General features: G+C 41.1%; 1 protein-coding gene across 1 annotated transcript; it reads right to left on the bottom strand.

The window, feature by feature from the left end:
* Window positions 1–954: 954 nt before the first annotated feature.
* sacs (sacsin molecular chaperone) lies at window positions 955–24,381 on the bottom strand. The gene is made up of 11 exons (XM_041046952.1): window positions 24,241–24,381; window positions 23,863–23,971; window positions 22,658–22,808; window positions 19,882–19,972; window positions 19,719–19,804; window positions 19,173–19,284; window positions 18,718–18,864; window positions 16,702–18,187; window positions 15,878–15,969; window positions 14,902–14,928; window positions 955–13,942 (listed from the first exon to the last, which is right to left on the bottom strand). The coding sequence occupies exons 2-11, from the start codon at window positions 23,883–23,885 to the stop codon at window positions 2,391–2,393; spliced, it is 13,767 nt and encodes a 4,588-aa protein (XP_040902886.1). The 5' UTR covers window positions 23,886–23,971; window positions 24,241–24,381; the 3' UTR covers window positions 955–2,390.
* Window positions 24,382–25,294: the final 913 nt, after the last annotated feature.

The following is a 25,294-nucleotide window of genomic DNA, read 5'->3' as shown; positions in this document are numbered from 1 at the left end:
TGATGAACAACAGTATTTCACAGATTTGAATAAATTCACAACCAGCTTCTCTGTGTACACCTGTTTCTAGCGTCCTCCCAGCCTGCACCTGCCCCTTTTAAGTCCCACCCCTCTAACAACCAGGTGGGTCGTCATCTTTGATTGGCTAATGATTGGCCAGTGATAATTGAGCCAGACCATAATATCACAGGCCATGTATTACGAAATAAAACAGAGAAACTAATAGGTGTGTGCCATACTGAAAAATTTGGTATGATACCATACCAAGTAAATACAGGGCCAGTACTGCTGATACCAGTACCACTATCAATACTTTTTTACTCAGAAAAGCAGCTCATCTACTTTTGTGTAGGGCGGAGCAGTGCATCATAATGACATGAATGCAATATGCAAACGAAAAAAAATTGAAAATTTGAATTTTCATGATAATTGAATGATTTTATGATTTTCAATTTTCAATTAGATGATCATGATTATGATCATAATAAAACACAGGACAAAGATTTTAGGCAAATATAAAATATCACAATATAAAAGATATCACAAATTTTACTTTTTCAGTTAAGATTTTTGTTCAGTTTTTAACAGAAGAGGGCAAATAAAAATAGTGCAAATATCTAAACAAAAACTACTATTGGCTGTCATTCGCAATCTTTGCTTAAGGTCCCCTTTTGGTTCCTACACCCCACACCACTAATTGGAGCTGCTCCTGCAGGCTGTGACAATCTTATGTCAATACCAGTAATCAGATCATGGTATAACTAAGTTAATGTTTCTCCACTTACCAAAACAAACAGGATAGGTTGCTCTGCTTTAAACTTGAGACAACACAAGATATTTTAAAACAGATGCAATAAAAATGTGTGACAATTCACTGACTACATATTCTTTTAAAATGTGCCTTCAATTATAAACCCACAAACAAAAACAGACACCATTTCTTTAAGGGGAATTTATTAAGCCCTCCTATGACACAGTGTGCATCAACATGTATGGTACACAAGGTGCTCCGAGGTGGTTTATTCAAGGAGACACCCTCAACTGAGTCACCTCAAGCTTGAGGTGTAATAAGACAACAGATACCAAGAAGCACATATTTAAATTAGGTTTTGAAATGACACAATATGTGGTCAGTGTGTGTATATTTCTTTAAAGGGAAAATTAAGCTGTAAAAACACATGAGCACCACAGTCTGGTGCTGTTCTATGTTCCTTAAACCAGAAAACTTCAAATTACCAAAAACATTTATGAACATGGTTTCATGCTGACATAAGTTAACATGTTAAGGATTGTGCCCAGGTTATAGCATATACAGAATATGGCTCTTTATTCTATCACACTGTCCTACTGAGTATTCCCAAACAGGCCATCAGTGTAAAAAAAACAACTTTTGGATGACTTGTTTAAGCAAAAGCTGAGCTGTAGCTGTCAATGCCGCATCCAAACCGGTAGTTATCAAAGCAGATTGGCCCTCTGTAGGGCCCCAGAGTACACATATTTCACATGAATAGGTAATAATGCAAAACAGTCACCAAATCTTACTGTATGGAGCACAAGAAAACATTTCACATAGCCATAACAAAAAAAAACATATCCCCAATAAAAAAAACAAACAAAAACACAATTGCATTTTAAGTAACAAAGAGTTTTCCATTCACAGTTGGATTCTCCCAAGTTGCTGGGGTGACACAAGCGCTATCCAAGTGCAAGTGCGAGAGTACATGAGTACATGAGGAGATTCAAAAAAGTGCTTTGTCCATAAACAAGTGATTGGCTATGTTACAGAAAATTTACAAATTTACAGAAATGATATGAAATCAATCATTTAAAAAAGAAAATTTACAAACATGATTGTATTTCCTTGCTTTGCTGAGATCTTGCAAACAGGACAAGATGCATGACAGTAGTTGCAGTACTGACAGTCTGAAATCATCTAGTTCTTCTTTACAAGCACAACCTTTAAGTACACTCAACTGGTTTTCTGTAGCAAGAAAATATATATATATATTTATATATATTTTTTATAAAAGATAAAGTAAAAAAAGCAGCATATTTTTTTCAATCTAACAGAGCAAATAGGTTCAGAATGGGGACTTTGGTAAACAAAATGTATTGCTGTGGCATTTGTATGTACAGCATATGCAATTTTTTTTCATATATTACCGCAAATCTACATTGAGATAGCCGAATGGGTTATAGGAGCCATACAATTATTAACTGTGCATGGGCCACAGCACCGCCATCACAGGTAGAAACTGCATATGTACCATAAGCTGCCAGCTTGATACTTCAGTTTTATTTAAAGTGATATACATGATCAGTATGGGTGTCCTCTATTCCACAGAGGATCTATGCATACTGTAGTGTCATTCTTTTTTTTAACAACAGTATTATATTTTTTGTTGCACAAAGGTTTCAAGCTTTATGATAATCCGTGCCGTACATTCCATCACTCTCATTGCTACCTCCGATGTGTATCTGTCATTGGGAATCTGTGGGAATGGCAGGAGGTCAGGGTAGCGAGTTCTCAGGCTGTCCACACCATATCCCTCCAGGATCTGAACATCATTGGTGAGGCCTGTTAACTGGGAGTTGTACTCCTCCACTTTCTGAGCCAGCGCAGTTGGTTTTACATCTTTGTCTGACTTTCCTCTGACTGCATAGTCTGCAGCTATCAGTGCAAGCTTAGTGGCAAGGTAGCATTTGAAACAAACCCACTCGTTGGCATTTTTATGAAGATCATTGCGAGCAGCAGAGTAGTTTGCTCTGGCTTGCCTCAGCCACCTGCGGGCTTCCACGGGGTTTCCAACTGTCTTGAAAGTTGGGGGCACAAAGAAACGATGAGAATGTGATGAACCTGCATAGCTTGTATAATGTCCCCTGAACTGCTGCCTTTCTGACTTGTGACTTGTAGCTTCTTGGTTCCATGATGAATAAAACCTTTGAAATGAGAACTTCTCCGATTGGAAACGGGTTGAGGATGTGGAGAAGGATCTCCTGGAAGCTCTGTCTGTATTTTGCTGATCAGCCAAAGACTGTTTCTCCATCCTGTTGATCTCGTTTTGCAAGTGTTTGAAGACTTCTGTAGCAATGTCCAGATTCTCTGCATTTTTGTCCGGATGCCACTTGAGATACAATCGGCGGATTATTTTCTTTCTCTCTGTTTCAGGGAGCTTCCAGGCTTGTTCCACTACTAAGGTCACTTCTTTCAGAATCTCGGGCAATGCATGAAGCTTGATCTTTTTTGGTGATTGTTTTTGAGGGGGAGGTCGGAGATTTTCCTTGCCAGCAAAAAGAGGAGGGACCATTCGTAGACCAGAAGAACGACTGTCTGGGCTTGTAGGTGTTGATGGGGCACTGGTGTCTCGCACATGGGTACTTTCATCTTGTCTTGAGAACTTGTACAAGTCAAGGGAACTCACTATTTTGTATTCACTGTATCCAATGTCAATCTGGAAGCATTTTCCAAGAAAACTTGTGTTTTCCTCCTCTTCCTTATCTACTTCTTGAACAATGATGGCATATGTGTAGGTAGGCTGGTAGGACCCATATATGTCTCCTCCCTCAGAGTCTACAAGGTAACCCACATATTCCCCTGGATAGAAGACATTCATTGGATCCATGAGGAGTGTGTGATGTATCTCAGCTGGTATGGGGGTTCCAGGGAGGGGTAGCTCAAGTTTTGAGGGCTCTGTTGAGTCATACTTAACACCAAGGCTGTCCAGCTTCTCTGTGATTCTGTAGATGTCATTGCAGCCCAGCATGGCAATTAGGTAGGATGTGTCAGAAATCAAATTGTCTGTAGCAGACTTTAATGTCATAGCCAGTGCCAAGAGAAAATTGATGTCTTTACTGTCTGAATGCTGGATGTAGAGGTGAATCACAGCTGTCCCATACCTCTTGAGGAAGGCAAGGGTTTCACTGCGGCTGTGTGGGATGGGACTACATCCTTTCACTCTTAATGTTGTCTGGAGTTTCTCAAAACAAGATACTTTGAGTCCTTCACAAAGTGCTTTGCAGAGACGTATGGCTTTTTCCTCATTCACAAGGTATGCATTGTCATTCTCATGTTTCATTATTCTGATCAGTCCTGTGATGAACTGCTCTGATGACAGCAACAGTTGAAGGCGACCTTGAAGTGAGCAAAGAGCTCCAAACTGGCACATTTTTGGAGAATCCTCATCAAGTTGCTCTTCAAGAATGCTACTCAACAGTCTAGGCCTTAGTTTCTGTGGAAGAAGCATGATCAGCTTTGTGTGGAAGGCGTGATCTTTGCCCAGATAGCATTGGCTCATATCCACAAGCATCTGAACTCCAACGTTACCCTGAATTCTGCTCTTGTAGTGTGGGGCATCATCAAACACCAAGCTACTGGACTTTGCTAATCTGCCATCATGGCTTGGCAGATAAAATATCAAATCTCTGATACTCTCGAGGTCTTTGCGAATTTCCACTGGATCATTATGGAGAGACTTGAACAATCCTGAAACAACCCTTTTCACAGTTCTCATTTCATTTGGGTCAAGTTGCTTGCCCTCTGAACTTCTGTAAATTCGCCACAGCACTTCAACATACTGTTTGGTTGACACAACATCTTCTGTGCCAAGGAGTTTGAAGAGCTGATGAAAGGTACCAAGTTCTAGAGGCAATTTGTACAAGTAGGGTTTAAAGTCAGATTCATTGTCCAAATTAATGACAACCTCTTCAGGTTTCAATAATTTCCAGCCATCTTCAACCATGACAAAAGCCACCCCACGGAGCTGGTAACGGAAATCTCTTTTATCTGCATTGAGGAACTCATATGTGGACCTCAAAACTTTGTTCCTGGTTTTCACCATTTCATCATCTGGACTGGAAATGTTGCAGATGTTCTTACAATTGCTTATGACTTTATCCAGAGGAGGGTCCAAGTTGACACCTAACATGTTAAGTACTTGGTCAAGTTGTTCCTGTCCAGTGAGAGTGCTCCCTTCCTGGTCCTTTATGCTTGATGGAGTAGCTTTCTCAGGTAGAATTGGGCAGGATGTCCAAAGCAAGTGAATAATATCTGTTTGCTTGAATTTTGGATTTACCTGTGACCCATTAAAACGAATCAGAGGAAGTGTGCCACTCATCTCTTGGTACTGCGAATGAAGCCTGATGAGTTCTTTAGGTGCTCTCTCTGGACAAAGGAATGGTATCATTGAGAGCTCTTTCAGAAAAGTACCGTGGAATAGGTCTGTCCTCTCTTTGAAAATATGGTTTAAGAGAACATCGACAATGGTTTGCACCTTTTCTTTAGTCCAGCTCTCTGTCTGGGCTTTGATGCTGACCTCTTTTGCAAACTGAAGAACTTGCTGCTGGGACATTTCATGCTTGAGACCAATATTTCTCAGAAAGGTTATCCATGAGGTGAGCAACAATGTCCCATTCTTTGGTTTTGACACTTGCTCAACTTTTTTGAAAAAGTCATTTGGTATGAACGATTTTGCAGGTAGCATAACTTCGAATACCTTCACTGTCTCATCATAGAAGAACTTTGTTGGCCTGAGTCTGTTTGAGTAGTCATAGATGAATGACAGTCCCTCCAGTTTCTCATAGAGCTGATCTTTCATCTCACATGATTCTTCCATTGACAAAAGTCTCTCCTTCAAGTAGATGATGTGTTCAACTTTGGCATCATAGGAAAGACTCTCAAACTTTGGCAGGAGATGTTGAAGGTAGATTTCTAAGTCATCAATTGGCATACAGCCAAGAAAGGTGTACAGTTCTTTCAGCTGTGGACTGTCAGCAAGAAAGGCAAAGGATGCTGTGTGAGCCCATTTGTCTATGTCTGCAGTAGGAATGCTTTTTGCAAGGACATAGTTTGCCGCATAGTTTGCAATGCTGATGTATTTCCCACTAACTGATTTGAAGCATGGCAGGAGTTTTAGGCTCTGTACATCCTGTTGTGTGAGGTTAGCTAGGTTGCAGTTGAAATACAACAGAAGAGCCTCAAAGTCCTTGTCAGTCAGGTTTGCTGCTTTGAATGCAGATGTCTGAATCATGTATTCTACTGCCTTTAGAATACTTGATGGATGTTCAATGTTTGCTGTGTGCTGTGCCAGAAAAGGCATGATAGGATTCTCTTTGACACAGATTTTGTTCACTGCAAGCTGAATGCACCCTGCTTTCATTAGGGTGTGAAAGACTTTGTCATTTTGGCCATGTGGGAATATGGCTACATTCATCAAGCTCAGAGGTAAAAGTACATCATGCTCAGGGACAACAATCTTTTCTCTTGCTATGAATTTGATTCCAGGTAGCAAGGCCCAGTCTTTCAGAATGTCAAGCACTGTTTCAAAACTGGGTTTGATGTCTGCTTGATCCTCCTTAACAGCGATGTTCTCACTGATGAAGTTCCACACATTCTTCAGCCATGATTCACTTGCAAAGGTGTCTTTCCACTTCACAGGGATCCTTGTTCGATACTCTCTTGGAAGAACAGACCCCAGGAGGTCACCAAAGCTGCTGATGTCAAAAATCTTTGCAACTCCTGCCTTCAACAAGATGTTGCTGTACTTGACATACAATGTATTCATGAACATTTCTTTCCTTGATGAGATTAGCTCATGGTGTGTTGTCAGGAACTTTGGTCTCTTGGTATCAAATACCTGGAGCATATTGTCCATTGTTACCAACAGAGGCAAACCCTCAATTTTGACCTCATCCGCTTCTATGTCTTTGAAGCAGTAGTCAAATAGAAGCTTCAGGCTATGAACTAGCCTGTAGCTGGACTGTTGGAGGCGGCAAGGGAGTTTACCAACATGGCAAGATGTGTCTGGTGACGAGAAAGTGTGAAGAAAGTTGCGGACATCCTCTGGTGTTACATAGCTGACTGGTATCCCTGCATCCTCCAAACAGAAGTAGAGATTGGCAGTCTCATCGCAGCTGTGAATCAGGTGGAAGCCAATTTCCAGAAGCAAAGTTTTCAGTCTGTACACATTTTCAGCCACAGACTTCCTTGAGGTTATGTTGTACTCTGTGTTCTTCAAGTGCTGAAGCTCATCTTGTAGGAGATTGTCAAAAAAGGCTCTCCCTTTGTTTGCTGTGGATGTGTTCACCCATGAAATATAAATGACAGAGTGCATGTCAGAGTTGTCTGTTTGTGCTACTCTGACTACAGGAAGCAGACGCTTCAGGTCAGCATGGATACAGTTGTACACTGCTTTAACCAGGCAGTACCAGTCTGGCTGTATATCAAGTCTGTTGGCTGGGAAGAAGAAAAGGTACTTCCTCAGTGTATCTTTAACAACATGAAGTGGTGTCCCTTGTAGTACGGTCATGGTGGGATCAGGACCTGGGAAGTATCGACGCTTAAGCTGAATCAGCAGTTCCACACAGGCAGGGGCTATCAGTGATGTCATCAAATTGTTATTCCAGTCACTCCTGACCCCGACTCCATTGTCATCTCTCCACAGGTTTCTTCTGGCAGAGTCTAGAGCAAAATGCCCATTGACATGAAATGGTAAGCCGGTCTCCAGTGAAAGGGGCAGAAAGCAGAACGCTCTGTGGGGTTTTTTGTAGTTGTGGCTGACACATGCAGCTACCCCTCCACGTGGAAACAGAGTTATGTCTTCATTTTTGTGAGCTGAGATCACACTTTTTGAGACGTTTTCAATGTTAGGGAAACCAGATCTGTTGCAGATCATCCATGTGGTCAAATTTCCATCAGTGTCCTCTATGTCCATTGTGTAGGTTATCTGTTGGACTGGGATTGCAGTGAGTGGCTTCTTTTTGGTCACGCTATCAATGACTGAGGCATGAAACTGTTTGCGTTTTAGCCTATCACCATCTGTTATTTTGGCAGTCACAGAATAGAGCACATTTAGTTCTCCAGATGCATTATCAATTTCACAGATCGATATTTTCTCCATGTGGTTGAGGAACATCAGAAGCTCTGCACCGTCAGTTTTTAGCTTATCCAGAAGGTTTTGCACCATTCTGTCTGAAGCAGGGACTGAACTGATCTCTGAGTTCTTTGCCATCTCTGTAGAGCGGATAGGGAATCTGAACATTGTGCTGCGTTCTAACTTAAAATGAACTCCTAAGTAAAGATTCAGCACATCTGAAAACTGAGATCTGAAGTCAGAGTCCAAGTCTCTAAACATTCTTCCAGGACTTACAGATGTAGCCCCAGGTGCATACTGTGCATGAGGGTCAAAGATACACAGAATGTCATTGTTTGAGATGAAGGACGGGCAGTCAGTGATGTGATAGACAGAGTTGAATCCTATACCATACTGACCGGTTTTGCCTGGATTGGCCTCTTTTGTTCCTCTTCCGAGATTCTGTATACCTCTGATATCATCCTCTGTGAAAGGCTGGTTGTTATATACACAGAGTGAAGGGCCTTGCATTGGGATCCATTTATCGTCAAATATTCTGTCCGTGGGGTGTGTCCTTGGATCAAAGACAAAGTAAATTTCAGTGGCTTTGGCATCATCTGCATTTTGAAGCAGTTCTTTCAGCATTTCTTTTTCTGATGGGTAGGCATTGAGAATGCTTTTGATTCTGCTTGTGAGTTTTTCTTTCTGTCCAAACTCACTCCCAAGAGGAGTGAAACAGACATTTGAGGCATACCTCTCCAAGGCTTTATGACGTTTTGGGACTGCTCCTAATTTCACAGCAACCTCTCTTGGAATATCCCCATGACAGTATTTCACAGAAGAGTCTCTGACTTTGATCCAAGGGCAGTCATTGTAGCATAGTGATTTTGATTGCTGCAAAGTCAGATTGGAATCCGGTAATAGAATCCCACCATAATTCGCTTGGCAGTATTCTTGGTTCTTGTCTCGTATCAAGCTCCAAATTCCTTCACTAATAATTCTGCGACACAACTGGAAGTTGTCCTCAGTGAGTGCCCTTCGCCCACACTCCTGCTTCACAGTTTCAAGAACTGCTGAGAAGTCCTCGACTGTAAAGCTTGGCTGTACCCCAACATTTTCAAAGAGTTCACGACAGCTGTTTCTGTATTTGTTAGGGAGCTGATAAAGATGTGGAGATGCATCAAAGTTCAGGTGGAATGCAACTTTGGAGGGATTGATGTATGTGTTCTCTACCAGGATGGAGTTGAACGCTTTCAGTTCTTCAGTTATTTGTTCTTTTGCGTTCTCATCCTGTAGCATTTCTTCATGTAGATACTTGTAGCAGGCATTTGTTATGTTTTCCTGATACAATGTAACACCATCAAATGACTCAGACAGTTTCTTGAGCTGACTGATGACCAGTCCAGCTGAGGGCTTCCTTATTAGGCCAAGACAGTCTTTAACAGCCAATGACATTGCACCACAACCTTTGAAAGATGGAGAATTCTCATTCAGGATTGGCTTCATCAGGCACACTGTGTCCTGATGTTCAGTTGTGAAGAGTTCTCTAGCAGAGAACACTGCTGTTGGGGAAAAGTTGTTCCCATGCCATGGTAGTGAAAACCCTGCAGGTCTTGTCAGAAATGGAAGGAACTTGATCTCCTGCAGCTTTTCTAAGAGCTCAGCTGCTGCTGTATCTCTCATCTTCAGCTTCTCGTCAATGAGGCTGAGTAGGATACTGCTACGAAAGCATGCCGCTGCATGATCACTTTCATTGAGATGAATAACTGACTGAGCACGTTCAATCAGGTCCTCCCACGACAGATCATCTTTCACCATGCCTAACTGCACAAGCTTCACTAAACACACAGGGTTTAGGTAGTCTTTAGAAGTCCCTTCAGGAAATCTTCCATCATCGGTGCTGTAGAGTTTAGCAACTCTTCCCTCTGGGTGAATGAGTCTGGAAGGCAAAACCAGTTCCTTACTGGGTCCAGAGCATGGGATACAAGGAGTAACCCTGAGGATTGATGCAAAATCTTCCAGTTTCTCATTCAAGACATAATGCATCAGGGGATCTCGAAGTTCTCTGTCGATTTCCTGGATGTGAGGGAAAAAGACATCTGAAAAGAACTGCTTCTCCGTCAAAGTGTTTTCCATCAACTTCCCTTTACATCCAGCATCATCAAATCCCTCCTTCACCCAGTCAGGCAGCTCAACAGCACAGAGGTTTTGTGAGCCACTTTTCTTGAGATATTTCAAGAATATCTTGAAAGCAGCGGGACCAATGTCTGGCCTACAGAGTAAGGCATCGTCAAGGAATCTGACATACTTGATTGACACCCAGGTGTTGCCGTCCGAGAAAACCTTTGCCTGCTCACTGTCGCCTCCTTTGGCTATTTCTTGGTAGACACCCTGGCTGATCAGTGTGAAGTCATCATGCACCTGACTTGGATCTGGCCATGCTGCATAATAGTTGTAGTTGAGGAGCTCTCCACTTTCAGCCATTGAACGTAGCATTGTGAGTGCTGCCAAGTAGGCCTGGACGATGACATGTCTCATGAACACAGAATTCCACTGTCCTTTAGTGTCTGTTTTCCAGATCTCTTTGCGGTTGGAAGTCACAGCAAAGCAGCCATTAATATGGACTGGCAGGCCAGTTTTGATTCTGAGAGGTAAGTAACAGAACACCTCTCCGATTGGTGTAGCATTTGTCTTCACTGCCCATTTGCGATTCTCTTCCTCTGAGAGCAGGATAGCCACTCCTCCACAAGGCACTAGTCCAAGTCTTTTTCCACTATCACTGAGGGAAAACTTGAGTGCTTCACTTACATCCATGCATGAGCAAATGAGCCAGTTGGAGACCTCAACTGCCTTTTGGGGCATTTCATCTGTAAGTCTTCTTGTCTGAACCCCTTTAGCAGCCATCTCAAAGTACTGGTTAGGATCTTCCTCTGAACCTCTGAACAGGGGGGAGTGGAGATCGACAATCCGTTTGAACACATTATGAAACTCCTCCACCACAATGCGTATGATGCAGCCAGATTTGGGAACATCAGCAGGTACCTTGTTGGTGCTTGCTACTCTTTTCATGACCTTTGCTGCAGATTTTAGGATACTCAGAGGTCCGTATGAGGCTTTAGATGACCACACACTTTTGTTGATGGTCACGACATCTTGTGCTCCTGCTGGATTTGGTTCTTCATATTTCAGGTACTTCAAGACCATACTTCCAACGTGCTGCGTGAACAGAATGAACCGATGGCCACATATGCTGAACTCATCAACCAGGGAATAGATGTCGGTGGTGTTGTAGTACAGACTACTGATTTCACTTACTGAGGCTTCTTGCTCTGTTCTGAATGGGAGTCTGAACAGTGTACCATTGTATTTGTATGGCGAGTCCTGAGCAAGAGGAAGCTGGCAATTGAAGACATTTATGAAAGGTTTGAACTGGTTGGGGAATTTTCTCAGCCTTTTCTGTTGCTTGCTCCAGTTGATTTTGATCCCTGGATTTGACCTGTCTCTGATGTGCTTGCTGATGTGATTGATGTTTGGATCAAACATGATCATGAACTCCCTGCTCATTATGATGGGGATGTCAGTGACATGATAAACTGAATTGAAGCCTAAACCAAACTTGCCAACTTTGTCTGCTTCGCATCTCTTCACTGATCCACCTAGCCTTGTGATGTTCAGAAAGTCTGCATCTGAGAATACAGAGTTGTTGAAAGACCACAAGGAGGGCCCGTGGCAAACAATCATGCCAGGATCAAGGAGATTCTCTCGAATGTCAGTGTTTTTTCTCATGTCAATGAGAAAACTGCATTCTGTTGCATTTGCATCATCAGCATTCTGGAGGAGTTCTTTAAAAATGTCTGCCACAGAAGGATATTCCTCCAAGATGTTCTTTATTCTTACTGTCAGAGGTTCTCGTTGGCCTGATTGTTCGAAGCCAAGGTTCTCAGGGTTTATCAGCCTTGTGCTCAAACATGGCACCTTCAGCCACTCTGCGGTTTTCATGGGGATGTCGTCATGGACTAATATAATGGGCTCTGATGCATCTTCAAGTAAGTCATTCAAATCGTCAACCTTGATGTCACAGTAGGTGCATTCGTGAATGGGCTTCATGGCTAATTTACTTGGGTCCTTGTAACAAAGGATTGGCACATGCATGTTTGTATCAACAGTTATCTGATTGTTGTACAGCCACCTCAGGATGTTGATCAAAAGTAGGATATCACGTTTGCTTTCCTCCTTGGTAATCTGTCCTTCACATCTTTGTTGGATGGTACTGATGACTTCAAACACATGGCTTGGCACAACCTCTTCAACTGAACCACAAAACTTGAAAAGCTTGTGAAACTTTCTAATCGTTTTTGGCAGGGAGTACAGGTAAGGCTGCAAGTCTAGATCAGGCAAGGGTTTTAGGACTGTGTGGCCAGGTGATGAGAATGTCTTCCCAGTCCACACCCAGTCAAAAGGCAGTGATTTCATTGCTTCTCTTGCATCCTCAAGATGAGCCTGCATGAAGGCATAAATCTCAAACAAGATCTGCTGGAACTGATACCAATCCTCTGTGGTGAATGCTTGAGATTTGTGCCAGTCATTTACTGCTTTCAGGTGTTGCAGCACTTGATCCACCTGTGGCTCCACAGTTAGTTTAAGTGCCTTCTTCATACCCGCAGATGTGTGTTCAACCAGTGCTACTGAAGATCCCACAAGCACTGCATGGGATATGTCACACATCTCAGACAAAGAGCAGATATTGAGAGTATCTCCAACCCAGGCAAGGGATTTAGGGTAAGTTGGAGGTCTTTCTTTGCAGACAGGTACCCATTTCAGTTTTAGCAATAATGTCTGGGCATCAGCTGATTTTACCAGCTTGGTTTGTCTGTTAAGTATCTGCAGGAGTGTTTTTGCCTTTTTGATTACGAAGTCCCACTCAGGTTCATCGCTCCTATGTAACTCCTCGATCTTTTTTGCCACGAGCAGTGCATCTTTTTCACTGAGCTGTACTTCGTTTCTAAGTCCCAGTTGTCTGAGTGAATGAAGAATATCAGGGGAAGACGTGAATGTACTTGTGGGAAACCTGGTTTTCTCTTCCATGTAGAACAGATTCTGTAGAATCTCCAGCTCAGGATCAAAAAGATCTGAAGCTTTGACTGACTTTCCACAAGGCAGCTGAATAAATTTAAGAGCAGAAAGCCATCCAATCACAGCTGAGTTTTCATTCTTTAGAAACGCCAGATGTTTAAGTGCCCAAAGCATGATTTGGGTTGTCTCATCTGTTGTGTAGAACCCCCTCTCAATATCTTGAATGATAATCTTCAAACATTCTGTTGTTTTGACCTGTTCCACATTTAGCATCTTGATGAGGCGGATTGATTCCTCGTCAGAGCAAGCCACAAGATTTACAGATAATTTCACATCTGGTGGATACTTGGCTCTGTGATGTAAAGCTCTTGCTCCTCTCAGTGATGTAAACGCTAAGGTACCTTCAGGGCAGGCCCCCACTTTCTCAAAGATGGAAAGTTCAAGCAGAGTATGCTTTTCCTTCTCTGTAATGTCAGACAGTCCTGCAAGAAAGTTTCTGAGTGCAATCTTCTCTTTGACTGAGAAAGAAGAAACTTGGTTGGACAATCGTTGTGTTGCCATTCTATCCATAATTTGCAGAAGCATTCCAGGAGAGGAAGGATGGATGTAATTCTTTACTAAAGGATGTTGCAAACATGAATCCAGCTTTTTTATCACAAGTCCTCCAAGCTTTTCAATGATGTCAAGAAGGTTTTCAGAAAGCGGTGCCTCTTCCTCATCCACAAGAATGATGGGGGATGGAGTTTTGAGACGTAGAAGCTTCACTATGTCCACGTTTTCCTCGAGTGGCACAAGTGGGATCAAAGGCATGTCTTCAAATGTACTTAGGTCATCAGCAAAATTTATATACAGATGCTTCCAAATAATCTTCAGCCAGGAAATTGTAGGATGCTTTAACTCTTTGTTTCCAGGTTCCCACTGGACAATGAAGTCTCTAGTTGGCCAGGCTGTTGATAGGATCTCCTTGATGAGTCGAGATGATCGTTCAGGGTTCAGCACTTGTAGCTGAGTGCAGGGTCTTCCTGTTTGAATAAGAAGGAAAAACAATTAGCCTCAGTTAATTTTGTATAAGTTACTAAATGTTATTTATCAAAACTGACATAGGTTTGTTGCTGTTATTGCAGGAAGCAGCATCTACAAAGGTTAATTCTGTTAAAGGAAAATGCAAGCCTTTCACAGTAAGTGTGAGGATGAAAGATTCATTTTTTTCTTTTTGCTTCACTTATTGAGGTATGACAAGGCACAACAGTTTTTTTCTCAGGTCAGATGATTTTAATTAGCCTGCACAAAAGATGATTGACAGTTCTCTTTTCAGAAATGAACATGAAAATTTCCCACAGATGCAAAACTCTCTGGGCTGTCACTGGTCTTCAGTTTGCTAGCATTTTAAAACTAGAACAATGTTGAATTTTAAGGGGGAAAAAAAGTCGAATTAGCTTAACATACCACTCAAATTATTTTCTAAATAATTCAGAGAGCAACACTTAAAAGAGAGCAACACTTAAAAACAAAACAGCTAAACATACATAATTAATATATTCATATTCAACATTTAAGATTTACAGCAATATTGCAACACATATTTCTGAGGCAAACCATGCAAACACACCTGCATAAATCATGTTCTGTAGACACGCACAGGCAGTTTATTAAATTTATACAAAAATCCTGTCAATCTTGGGCCCATTCTTAGGTTTTGGTGCAGGGGAAGCCATTTTTGAAGGACCCTTTTAACTAGCAAAACACTGCAAGTAGTAAAGTGCACCATGAAACCTTTATAAAATAAGTCAGAATGATGATGAGTAAATGCATCACATTTATAATACAGAATTTTACAGAATCTAAACATGTGAATCGTTTATTTTACTCATATCTGTAAGAGTTCTCTGACTGCAGTAACCATGGTGCTCTTTGACAGCCATGTGTTAGTGTAGGTCAATTGAAAAAAGGTTCAATATTTGACACACTTTGAAATACCTACCTGAACACCCCCAAAGATATTGTTGCACTGTAATTCAAGTGACAAATTTTAGAGATTTGGTATGAATTTTTACATAGTACGTGAAACACAACATTAATGATGGCTGTGATGCACTGCTGCACAATTTGGAAAAACAGTTATAATGGAGACTGAGTGATGAGTGGGATGGGTGGAGACTGGGAGGCCAGGATCTGAGAAGTGGTACTCTAACATCATAAGCAGGGGTGGGGCCACAGTGGGCAGCACAATAAAGATTTGTAATGGCTGTAGGATGCTAATGAAAGTTAAGCTACTGTAGACACTACAGTAGTAGTCCAGTATTGCCACTTCATGTACAAAAAGTGGTAATACTACTTCAACATCATATAAAAATTAATAGGAAATGCAGAGCCTCACAGGAAATGGGGAAAAGTTAGTTCCACATTAATAAATTACTATATTCTCTGTGTGTTACTCGGCATATTTCCTTTGTCTGGTTCACGGGCCTCTTGTCATAATCACAGCTGGTTATGCAGTGCGGGCAGTCAGGATCTGATCTTGTGAAACGAGTGGAATGTGTGGCACAAAAACAACTCTTCCATGAAACAGCGTGCTCGCTCTCTCTTTCCCTTTCTGTCTCTCACTCCTAAATTATCTCAGCAGTGTACCAGATTTAATGCCCTGCTGGCACTGCAGGAGTAAGGTGACCTAGTGTTACTACAATATGGCTGAACCTACATAACCCACATACTCACCACAGGATTTTTGAGTCTGAGTTAGAGATACAGTTTTGTCATACATTTTCCATGTTACACTCTACTAAAAACCATACTTTGCTTTGTATTTTAAGACAACCCTAAAAATCTGCAATTCATAGACTTACTGTCACATCCTGTTGTTGATATCTTTTGGCCAAAAACTTTACAATATAAGGATATTTATTCACACATGTATTTATGTGGAGGAGATTACATATAAATTAAAAATGTTACTTTACCTCTGGTTTTGGCTGCTTTCTTCAAACTGTCCATTACTGAAGGTTTAATGCTCTCCAATATAAATCGACCCTCAAGTCCTGGATACAGAGACCTTAGGAAAAAGCAAAAGAAAGAAGAAAAATGTTACAAATTAAGTTTTACATGTGTATGTGTTTTAATGTTGAATAATTTCCAAATACAAATACTTATACTGTCATCTGAGTCCAAATAAACCAGTAAAATAAAATAACCACGCCATATAACTGAGCAAAATGAGTCTATCTCAATGGCAATATGTAAAAGACAAACACATTTCTCAGAACACTGAAAAGATGCTACACTGAGGGCCAAATTTATGTGCATGAAAGGAGAGCAAAATTTGCACAATTCATGTCAATCAATTTCCACTTCCAATTTGCATGTAATTATGGTCTGATTTTCAAAGGCAGCAGCGAGGCCACCTGCTAATCACACAATCAATCACGACCTTCCTTCAACATTTCTGAACAAATTTGCATCTGCTTTTTAGATATGGAAATTGTTCACCTCAAAACTGGTCTTTGAAAATTGCAGTAACCCCATTAAAGTCAAGTACACTGACCTGTACTGATATCTACTGTTAAAAGGAGAGATGCTCTTTGATGAACATACTGACTCTGCCTTAGATCAGACAGACTGCTGCACCTGTTTAAATTTGGTCCCAGTGGGAAGAAGACTGTCCATGAAATACAATCAGGGTTATTTTAGGTAAAAGTACTATCTCATATTATTTTCACTTGTTAAAATCACTTCAAGTAGTAGTGATGACAGTAAAAGGAAAGACACAATTTTACTTTATCTCTACCTGGGGTATTCTTCAGAGGCAATGTAAATTGCATCTTTTTCATTGACAGAAGATGAAAAAGTTGTAAATGTCTCATCTTGGAGTGGCAGGAGCTCCAGTCCTAATAAGTCACCGTAACTGGCATCACTAAGCACAAACTCCAGCAGCAGCAGCTTCTCCTGTGAGGGACCTTTGTGTTTGTACTTCCTGATCATCTGCCGCAACAAAGAGGGAGTCACCTTCCTCACTTCAGTGGACTCAGCCATGTAGGAAGCCAACACAGAGGCCACAGCAGCAGGCACCTTTGCCACCTGCATTCCTGAGCTTTGGAGGTAGTTGATCACAGTCTCTGAAATATCCTTGTCCGTGTCCAGCTCTGAAAACACAGCCTGGTCCACCCGGATCCAGCTCTCATTGAGGGAATAGATGACTTCCTGCTGCAGCAAGTTGTGAAACAGTGCTTGGAGAATAGGTTTCCAGCGGGACTTGACCTTCTTAGGGTCTGGCCAGGCCTCATAGGTCCCTGCAGGGAACAATGGAAAGTCTTGGTCCTTTTTTGTCTGTACCCTTTTGATAGTCTCTGTGATGAGTGTGAAGTAAGCCCTCGGGATGACGGTGATTATAAGCAGCTCATTCCACAGGGCAGCTGGATCCCTCCACTGGTCCACTTCCCGCCACTTGATACTCCTACGGTTGTCTGTGAGACCAAAGAAGCCACTGACATGAACTGGGAGCCCTGTCTCGCTCTCTTCCCCGGGGGGAAGAGGGAGGAAGCAAAAGGCCCGTCCTGAGAAACCAGAAGTGGCACCTACCTCCTCTTTGTTTAGCAGAGTAAGAGGCAGGGCAATGCCAATGGTGGGCATGAACTTCAAATCATCTGCAAGAGAGTCCAACTCAGCACACATTCCTCTCCCCCCAACTCCATTACAAACCAGCCACGTTGTTCTCTGAGTCTCTTTAGCTGTTTCATCCTGAGTTTCTATGTTGACTTGGTAAGTGACGCATGTGATGGTAGAACTGGGAACACCATTGCTGTAGCTGTCTACTGCCTGACCCAGAGTCTTCAGTGCATTTGGTCTTTCTAACTTATCATCAGTATTTTCTGTTGCTGTGACCTGAAACAACATGCGCTCTGTACCATCTGACTCACGCACATGCAGGGAGATCTTCTGAACGCTCTTGAGGAAGAGGAGCACTGTGTCTGCATCTGCTTTGAAAGACTCAAAGAGCTCCAGAACCTTTTCTTTGTTGTATATGTTGCCACTGAGCTGGGAGGGTTTCATGCGGAGCGGGAAGCGGAAGAGTGTTCCAGGAAAGCTGCCATCCTTAATGGTTTTCTCAGAGCTCCCAAACATCCCAGTGTAGGGAGCAAACTGGTCAGCCAGTTCTGTTATCTCTTTAATGTCTGTCTTCAAGTTCCAACACTGTCCAGATTCATTCACTCCGAACAGGGTCTGATGAGGGTCCAACATGGCAATCTGGTCTCCACTGAATATACTGGGAACATCTAAAACCATTGAGAAGAAAAACATAAAAACTATAAATTAAAATAGATTAAAAACATTATTCATTTATAGAGTAGCAAATATAGAATAAAACACAATTCTGCAAGTGTTTTTTAACCATTATTCATTCGCTGAGATGTAACTCGTCTTTTACAGGAATGCCCTGATCACATTCACGTAGTTACACACATTAACACCTGGAAGCTGCCCAGTACACCTATAGCTTGACCCGCGAACCACTAAGCAGCTCTACTGGGGAAATTTCAGTTGCTTATGTTTCTATGGGAAGTATTGTACATATTTGATGTTTTAAATAAACACTAAAAATGAAAAGAGCTTTCTTTCATCAAATTATTTACTTTTAAATATCATATAGACGAAGAGAGTCTTTTACTGTACCACCTGAAGAAGTTTCTCTGATGTGATTATGATGTACAGTACAACTTCATTTATCATTTACAATGATGATTTACAATGATCTTAATAGGTAATATGCCTCACTATATACCTAACATTTCAAAACAATCCTCACCTGTAATATGGTACACAGAGTTGAAGCCAATCCCAAATCGTCCCACTTTCAAAGGATCCTCTCTCTTCCTGCTCCTCGCGATCTCCTGAATCCCATTCCAGTCTTCCTCAGTGAACACAGCATCATTGTAGACATACAATGCTGTTGCTGCAATACCAGTTAGGTTACAATCAGATCAGAAACAATTAGTTAAAACAATCTAAAAATCGTACTAAGTAAAGGTGTAATGAATGAGGAAAGGTAATGTTTTGTTATTTTAATATAACCTATAACAAAGTTGTCTTTTCCCTGTTCACAGGAAGGTCAGGATCAGCTACAGAACAGATGCTAAACAACACTTAAGCAAGACAGAGACCTGCCAACTCTAAGGCTTGGACTTATGCCCTCCAATGAAAGAACGGTTTCACTGATCACTGATCTATCCTGCGGTGCTTAACTAGTTACTAACTACTAACCTTGATGCTGAGCCATGTCAGGTGACCACAGTGACTCCACTCCATACTCTGTCTCATCATACATGAACTTGACCTCTGTGGCTCCAGCGTCCTCAGCATTTTGAATCAATTCCTTCAAAATAAAGCACAGCAGATACATGCATTTATGAAGGGAGGGCCTTAAAAGTGAAAGTACACAATGACATCAGCTTATTTATCACCAGCTTTCTTACTGCCACATAGCCTTCAGTTGTTTAAGTCTCTTCTCATAACTACGTGTTAATCTGGATCTTGCTGGTGAGCTCACATAAAACAAAACAACAACCACATACAGATTTGGGGAGCTTTTTAATAGAATCTGCTTCTTAGTAATACCACAATTTAGTATTGTCCATCAGAGTTTGGGTTAAATAAATAAATTCATGATTTATTTTCTATATAACAGACCTTATTTGTCAGATAAATCATCATTAGATCTGAGAAACTAACTAACTAACTAACTAACTAAATACTAATTGTATCTCAGCCAGTGGAAAATCTTTGAAAAAAATTTAGCCTGACACTTACCTTCAGAATCTGTCCACCTTCAGGATATCTCCTCAGAATATCTTTCAAAAATTCAACTAGTGGTGGTGTAGTCTGTCCAAACCTCCCTGTAAAAGCCATAACAGGTAAGCTTCACTGTTGTAGGAATTGGTTTATTGCATTAATGTGGTGGATTTAGTCCTACCTCCCCCTTTAAGGCCTCTTCCCTCCAGTGTGATAGATACTTCTGGGCTTCCTGTGGGCACCAAAGTCCCAATCTGCATGCCGTCATCCAACTATTGTGGGTTGATTTAGGGACAGAACATATGACAAGAAAACATTTTACTGAAAAAAAACACAGTTTAGTGTGCATGGTCTAGGTTTATTACATATACAGAAATCTCTTCAATTAAACAAAAAGAACGTTAGAAGACAACAACCTTATAAGAGATGTTTTCTTACAAATATCTCTTGTAAGAAAAGATTCCCTCTATAAACTGTTTCATTACTCACTGCCCTCATAAAACAGTTAGAAAGCCTACTAGAACTGACTGTTCCTTTATAAGAACTATTAAGAGACATACCATTGTCCACCCATTAAGAATCATGTATCATCACTTTTCACGCCAGCTACTGTTAAATCTTTTGGGCAGTGTTGCTGCAAACATTACTGTGATCAACAATCTTCTCCTGGTGCATTTTACAGAATCGATGCAGAAGGGAGTTGGGACCAGGCCTGATACTGCTGCTACTGCTACTGTGAGGTTTTTCAAGGTGACACTGTGACCCACTGTACTCAGCAGTCTTTGCACATCAACATGCTGTCTGGCACACTGAGCTCTGCACAAGCAAAACCCTCAGTCATCATCCTCATCATGGTTAGTTCCCCTTTGCAATAATCATTTCTACAATTCAGGGTGAAAGAACTTAAATCTGTATTTATTGTCTTATTAATATTTAATACAGCATAATATTACTGCAAACATACAGTTAAAGTGAAAGTGTTCATCACTGGGAGGCATTGTGGTTAAATAAAATGTTCTTGGTTCAAAAAAACGAGTGAGAGAGACCTGGATGTTGTAATAAGTAAATACAGTATATCTTGTGTCTGCTGTATTTACCATTAACAAACAAAGACGTATGTATAGTAGTATAATAGCTAAAAATGCTTTTCTCTCATTTGGCTTCTGGACTGAATGTTTTCTTGCATTTAAGGGCACCAAGAGACTCAGATGTTTTCAATGAATAATGCTTACGAAAAAGAGAACAAGCTAAGCTTTGCTTTCGGTTTCTCCTAAAAAGCATATAACTCCTCTGCTAAGTACTGTGTCTGGCACAGTGTTTCCTCCATCAGACTGCAGCACATCTTTAATTTCATTAGGCAGAACAGGAATACAAAGTGAAACTTAGACTTGCATTTAAGGGGAACAATGGAAAACCTTTTTAATTGCTTATTTTCATCACTGGAAAAAGGCTCACATTACAATACTCACAGAACAGAATTCAAGAATTAAATATTCCCTTTATTTAACAGTCTCAAGTGTAAGCCCTGACCTTGTACTGTAGTTAGTATTAGTTGCAGCTAATTTCTGCATATGAGATCGGGGGGCTGCCAAGCACTGACCAACACCTGGTGCTTTCCATCAGCTCAGCCCCAAGACAGGGGGTCAACTCCAGTCATGTTAACCCATACACTGACACAGCCATCAAAACCTACCAAACAAGAGCCCTTCTGTACATTTATCTGCGTAAAAAGTAACTAGTTCATCACATAAACAATTCTGAGATATCTGTTTGATGCAAAATAAGTCATTTATGGCATGACAAAAAATTAGCAATGGCAAGACCTTAATTCATAGAACTGTATAAAAAGACAACATTATAATCTTTCAAAAAAAAAAAACCTAACATTTAATCTTAGAAGAGGTAGTACATCTAAAATGCTGAGAATCACTCAGGAGATTTATATTATACTTTGTTTAATATGGCATTTATGAGTGACTTGTTTAGTTTCATATGCTAAGAATGCAGTAAGTCCTAAACTATGGCGCTGTTCAATGCACCGTGATGATGAGGTGCCTAGTCATGTTGCCCACAGTATGAGTCAGAATATTTAAATGCAGTCACCCAAGCTGATATAGGATTACACTGCATTACTGTGTTAGACTCCAACAAAAGCCCACAGTAAAAATGAGGCAGACACACAGAAGGATAGAAAGATAGAAAGATAGAAAGATAGATAGATAGACAGATAGATAGATAGATAGATAGAGAGAGAGAGAGAGAGAGAGAGAGAGAGATAGATGGATATATAAACAGATGGATATATAGATATGATCATTACCAAACAAATCAGTCATAAGATCAACAACAGAACAAAAAAGATTAAATTAATTGCTCACAGAAATAACAAATTAAACCTGCAAGGGAGACTCACAGCACTTTAACAATGAAGGCACTGTTATCAGTTTAGATGACTGTCACATCATTTGTCCTGCAGTTATGGCACGAGGTCATTAAAACCAGCCTGTTTTCTTCTGCTGGCAATTATCCGCACCCAGAGAAAGAAACCTCGGTTCTTCCTAGGGCAGACCCACCCACATAACAGCAGGCATACAAACTAAAATGACCCCAACAAGTTTTCCAGTATTGAGATGTCCAAGAAGAACACACTGAATTAGAAATTTATAATAGAAAAACCCAACACAGTAAAAATAATAAAGCCATCCTATGCAACTAAGAATTACAAAACAAGTTACCCAGAACTGGTTTTATAGGAACAATATTTAGCAAATTTCAAACTTTGCTTTCTGGGTTTTGTCTTTAGTTATTATATGCTTTGTTGTTGTAGATGATTTGCAGTTTTGCAGTAATCAAGTAGTGCAATTCTTACGAACATGTTCAAACTGCATACTGTTTTGGCATATTTCAGTGGTACATTCACTCTGCTGTTGCAAACAAACATACAAACAAACACTCACCACTCTCCCATTGTGGGTCAGTTGTTGCTCTTTAACTGGGAGATCTGTCTCCTCGTAGAGCAAATGTTTGACATCATGAACAGATGTTGAGGGAGAGACCTGGTAGGACCTCAGGCCAATGTACTCATGACGGACTGTCACCCATGGCAACCTGAAAAATAAAGACATAAATGTGTTTGAGGTTTGACAACAAACAAAATCATTATGGGAAACATTTCACTTTACGCTTAAAAAATGTCAAGACTTTTGGATATACATTACATTATAACTTGATGTTTTATATGATTTTATAAGATATAGATTTAAAATCTTGACTTTTCATTCATTTGGAGCACTCCTATGAGTGCACTGACAAGACTACATAGTAATCCTCCTAATTTCTGCTGTGAAATTACAGCAGAGAAAAGGAGGTATCAAATGTTATCTCTATTGTATAGGATACAAGAGTCTTGCTGATAGTCATTATTGATTAAGGTTTAGGTTTGGAAGAAACATGAGTATGGACACCTCACCAGCTCCATCTGTTAACAGTCCATTAGTACCAGTTGGACATCTGTATTAAGCTCTAGATTTTGATTTTTGGTACACTAAGTTGCATACCTTCTGTCCTTTCCTTCTATCCTAACCTTCTGTATGCTATCCTAAAAAAGTAAAAAGCTCACTTAGCCCTTTCTCAAGAGATATGTGCTGTTTCCCATCAGTGGGCCAGCTATCTCAGTAATTTTGTTGCTGGTCAACTCTGCCTCTATGACCATTACATTACACACTCTAGAAATGGGCTGTGCTGCTATTTAAGGGACCAACATGGGTGTTTTACTTATGTAAGGCAAACCTATAGGTTAGCCTGTCATCACCTTAACAGCAATAAAGTAAAATATTCTTGCTTATTCAGCAGCAGAGCACTGGACCCATGCAGCCAAGTCCACAGTGGTGCAGTCACTGGAGCTGGAGTGGGTGTGGCAGTCAGCAGAGGATGGTTGAAAAGCTCCTCATACCATATTAAGCTATGCAGGACAATACATAACAGATACAATGGAAACAGCGAATCTGAAAAAAAATGCTGTTATTGCTGTTATTTGTTTGATAGGTGGTCAGAGCAGCTGAACACCACAGCCAATTGAGTGTCACAGGAGGGCCTATCAGCTGTTAACATTAAACATGCTCTAACATTACCGGTAATATTGTACAGCATACATTAAACTTACCATGGATCTGGACAGGTGGCCATCGCGTTGCTGTTATGTGTCCCAGCACAGACACATTCATCGGACTATCTCCGGCACAGGGCGCAGGAATACTCCACCCGGAAAACGACTGTGGCACAACAGAGAAAACCGTTACTTTCCTAAAAACAAACAAACAAAAAAAACAACAAACAAACACCTGTCTGCACTGCATAACAGTGTGGTATATACATACCTACCCTTGTTTGGTGACGTATACGATACAAGAAGGCACATAAAATCAATATTTGTGGTGTGTGCGGCTAAGAGGCTTTGTTTTGACCGTGTATCGCCGGTGCCGGGTGTTTTGTTTAGCTCCTTTAGAAGCGTTATCCCGCTATCCCAACCAACCCCACTCACTTGTGTCGGTCCAGTGCGCGCCGTTAACGGTCCCTTTACAAAGACGATACATTGCACGACAGGTTATTATTCCAGGGAATAATGACAGCAACAATGGCAAGTGACACGACTGTTTCCCTCCAACAACATACTGACTCCTTCAAAGGCGATGTTCTAATAATAATGAATTACACTGCGCGTGAGCGCAGCTCCTGTGGAGATGGAGCGAGAGGGTCCCCCCCCCGGTTACTTCCGCGTCGTCTTAAATCCGGTCAGGCAGACTCAACGGCCTCTTCCATCTCCCGTGTTTTGGCTTGGTGTCCCGAAGGGTGCATCGATATTCATTGCATATTTTATTCGAGAGGCTTATTTTGTATTTTACAACCCTTTGTCACGGATGTAATATTAATATAGACCACGAGAAACTATTTGGTTTTGTTTTGCGCATGCGTAGCAGCCAACTTGCGTTATAAATCTCAGACTTCATAACGATTTTTACTGCACACTTTGGCAAGCTGTCGTGCTATCTATATTTTAAGGTGTGGTGTGTAAGTGTATACATGATGTGAGTCTATCTCTAGCTCGGTTAAAGTCACACTGGTTTGCAGAAACTGCAAAGAGTCAAAGAGCTCTCACTCTGTCCTATTCTGCAGGCCCAGTGTTCCGGAAGTAAAACTATTGATATTTTTCATTGACAATGATAAGTGGGTGACTGGCAGCTGGAGCATTTCCAGGGCTTGCATGGACATCAAACCATCACTCCAAAAAATGAGCATCCGTGTTGAAAAGGTCGTGCTGATTAGTAGAACTTAAAGCTGCATTAATTGATTTTTATGGCCACCTGAGGGCACAAGAACTCTGCAAAATACTGTCCAACTTATAATTACTGACAGAAGCTGGTATCCAGCAGACATGGAGTGCCACTGATTTGAAGCTGTCGCTCTAGCTGTCTGATAAATGTGAGTCTAAAACTCATTAGTGACCTCTGGCAGCTGCATTTACTTTGACCAGCCTGAGTGGTTTATGCCGCGGAATTCTGGGACTTGTAGTCAAGAAAGCAAAGAGATCAGACGCC

The sequence above is a fragment of the Toxotes jaculatrix genome, chromosome 9, assembly GCF_017976425.1.
Source record: "Toxotes jaculatrix isolate fToxJac2 chromosome 9, fToxJac2.pri, whole genome shotgun sequence".
Classification (NCBI taxonomy): Eukaryota; Metazoa; Chordata; class Actinopteri; family Toxotidae; genus Toxotes; species Toxotes jaculatrix.
Note: the sequence above shows the minus strand (reverse complement) of the source record. Positions and strands in the feature narration are given on the sequence as shown.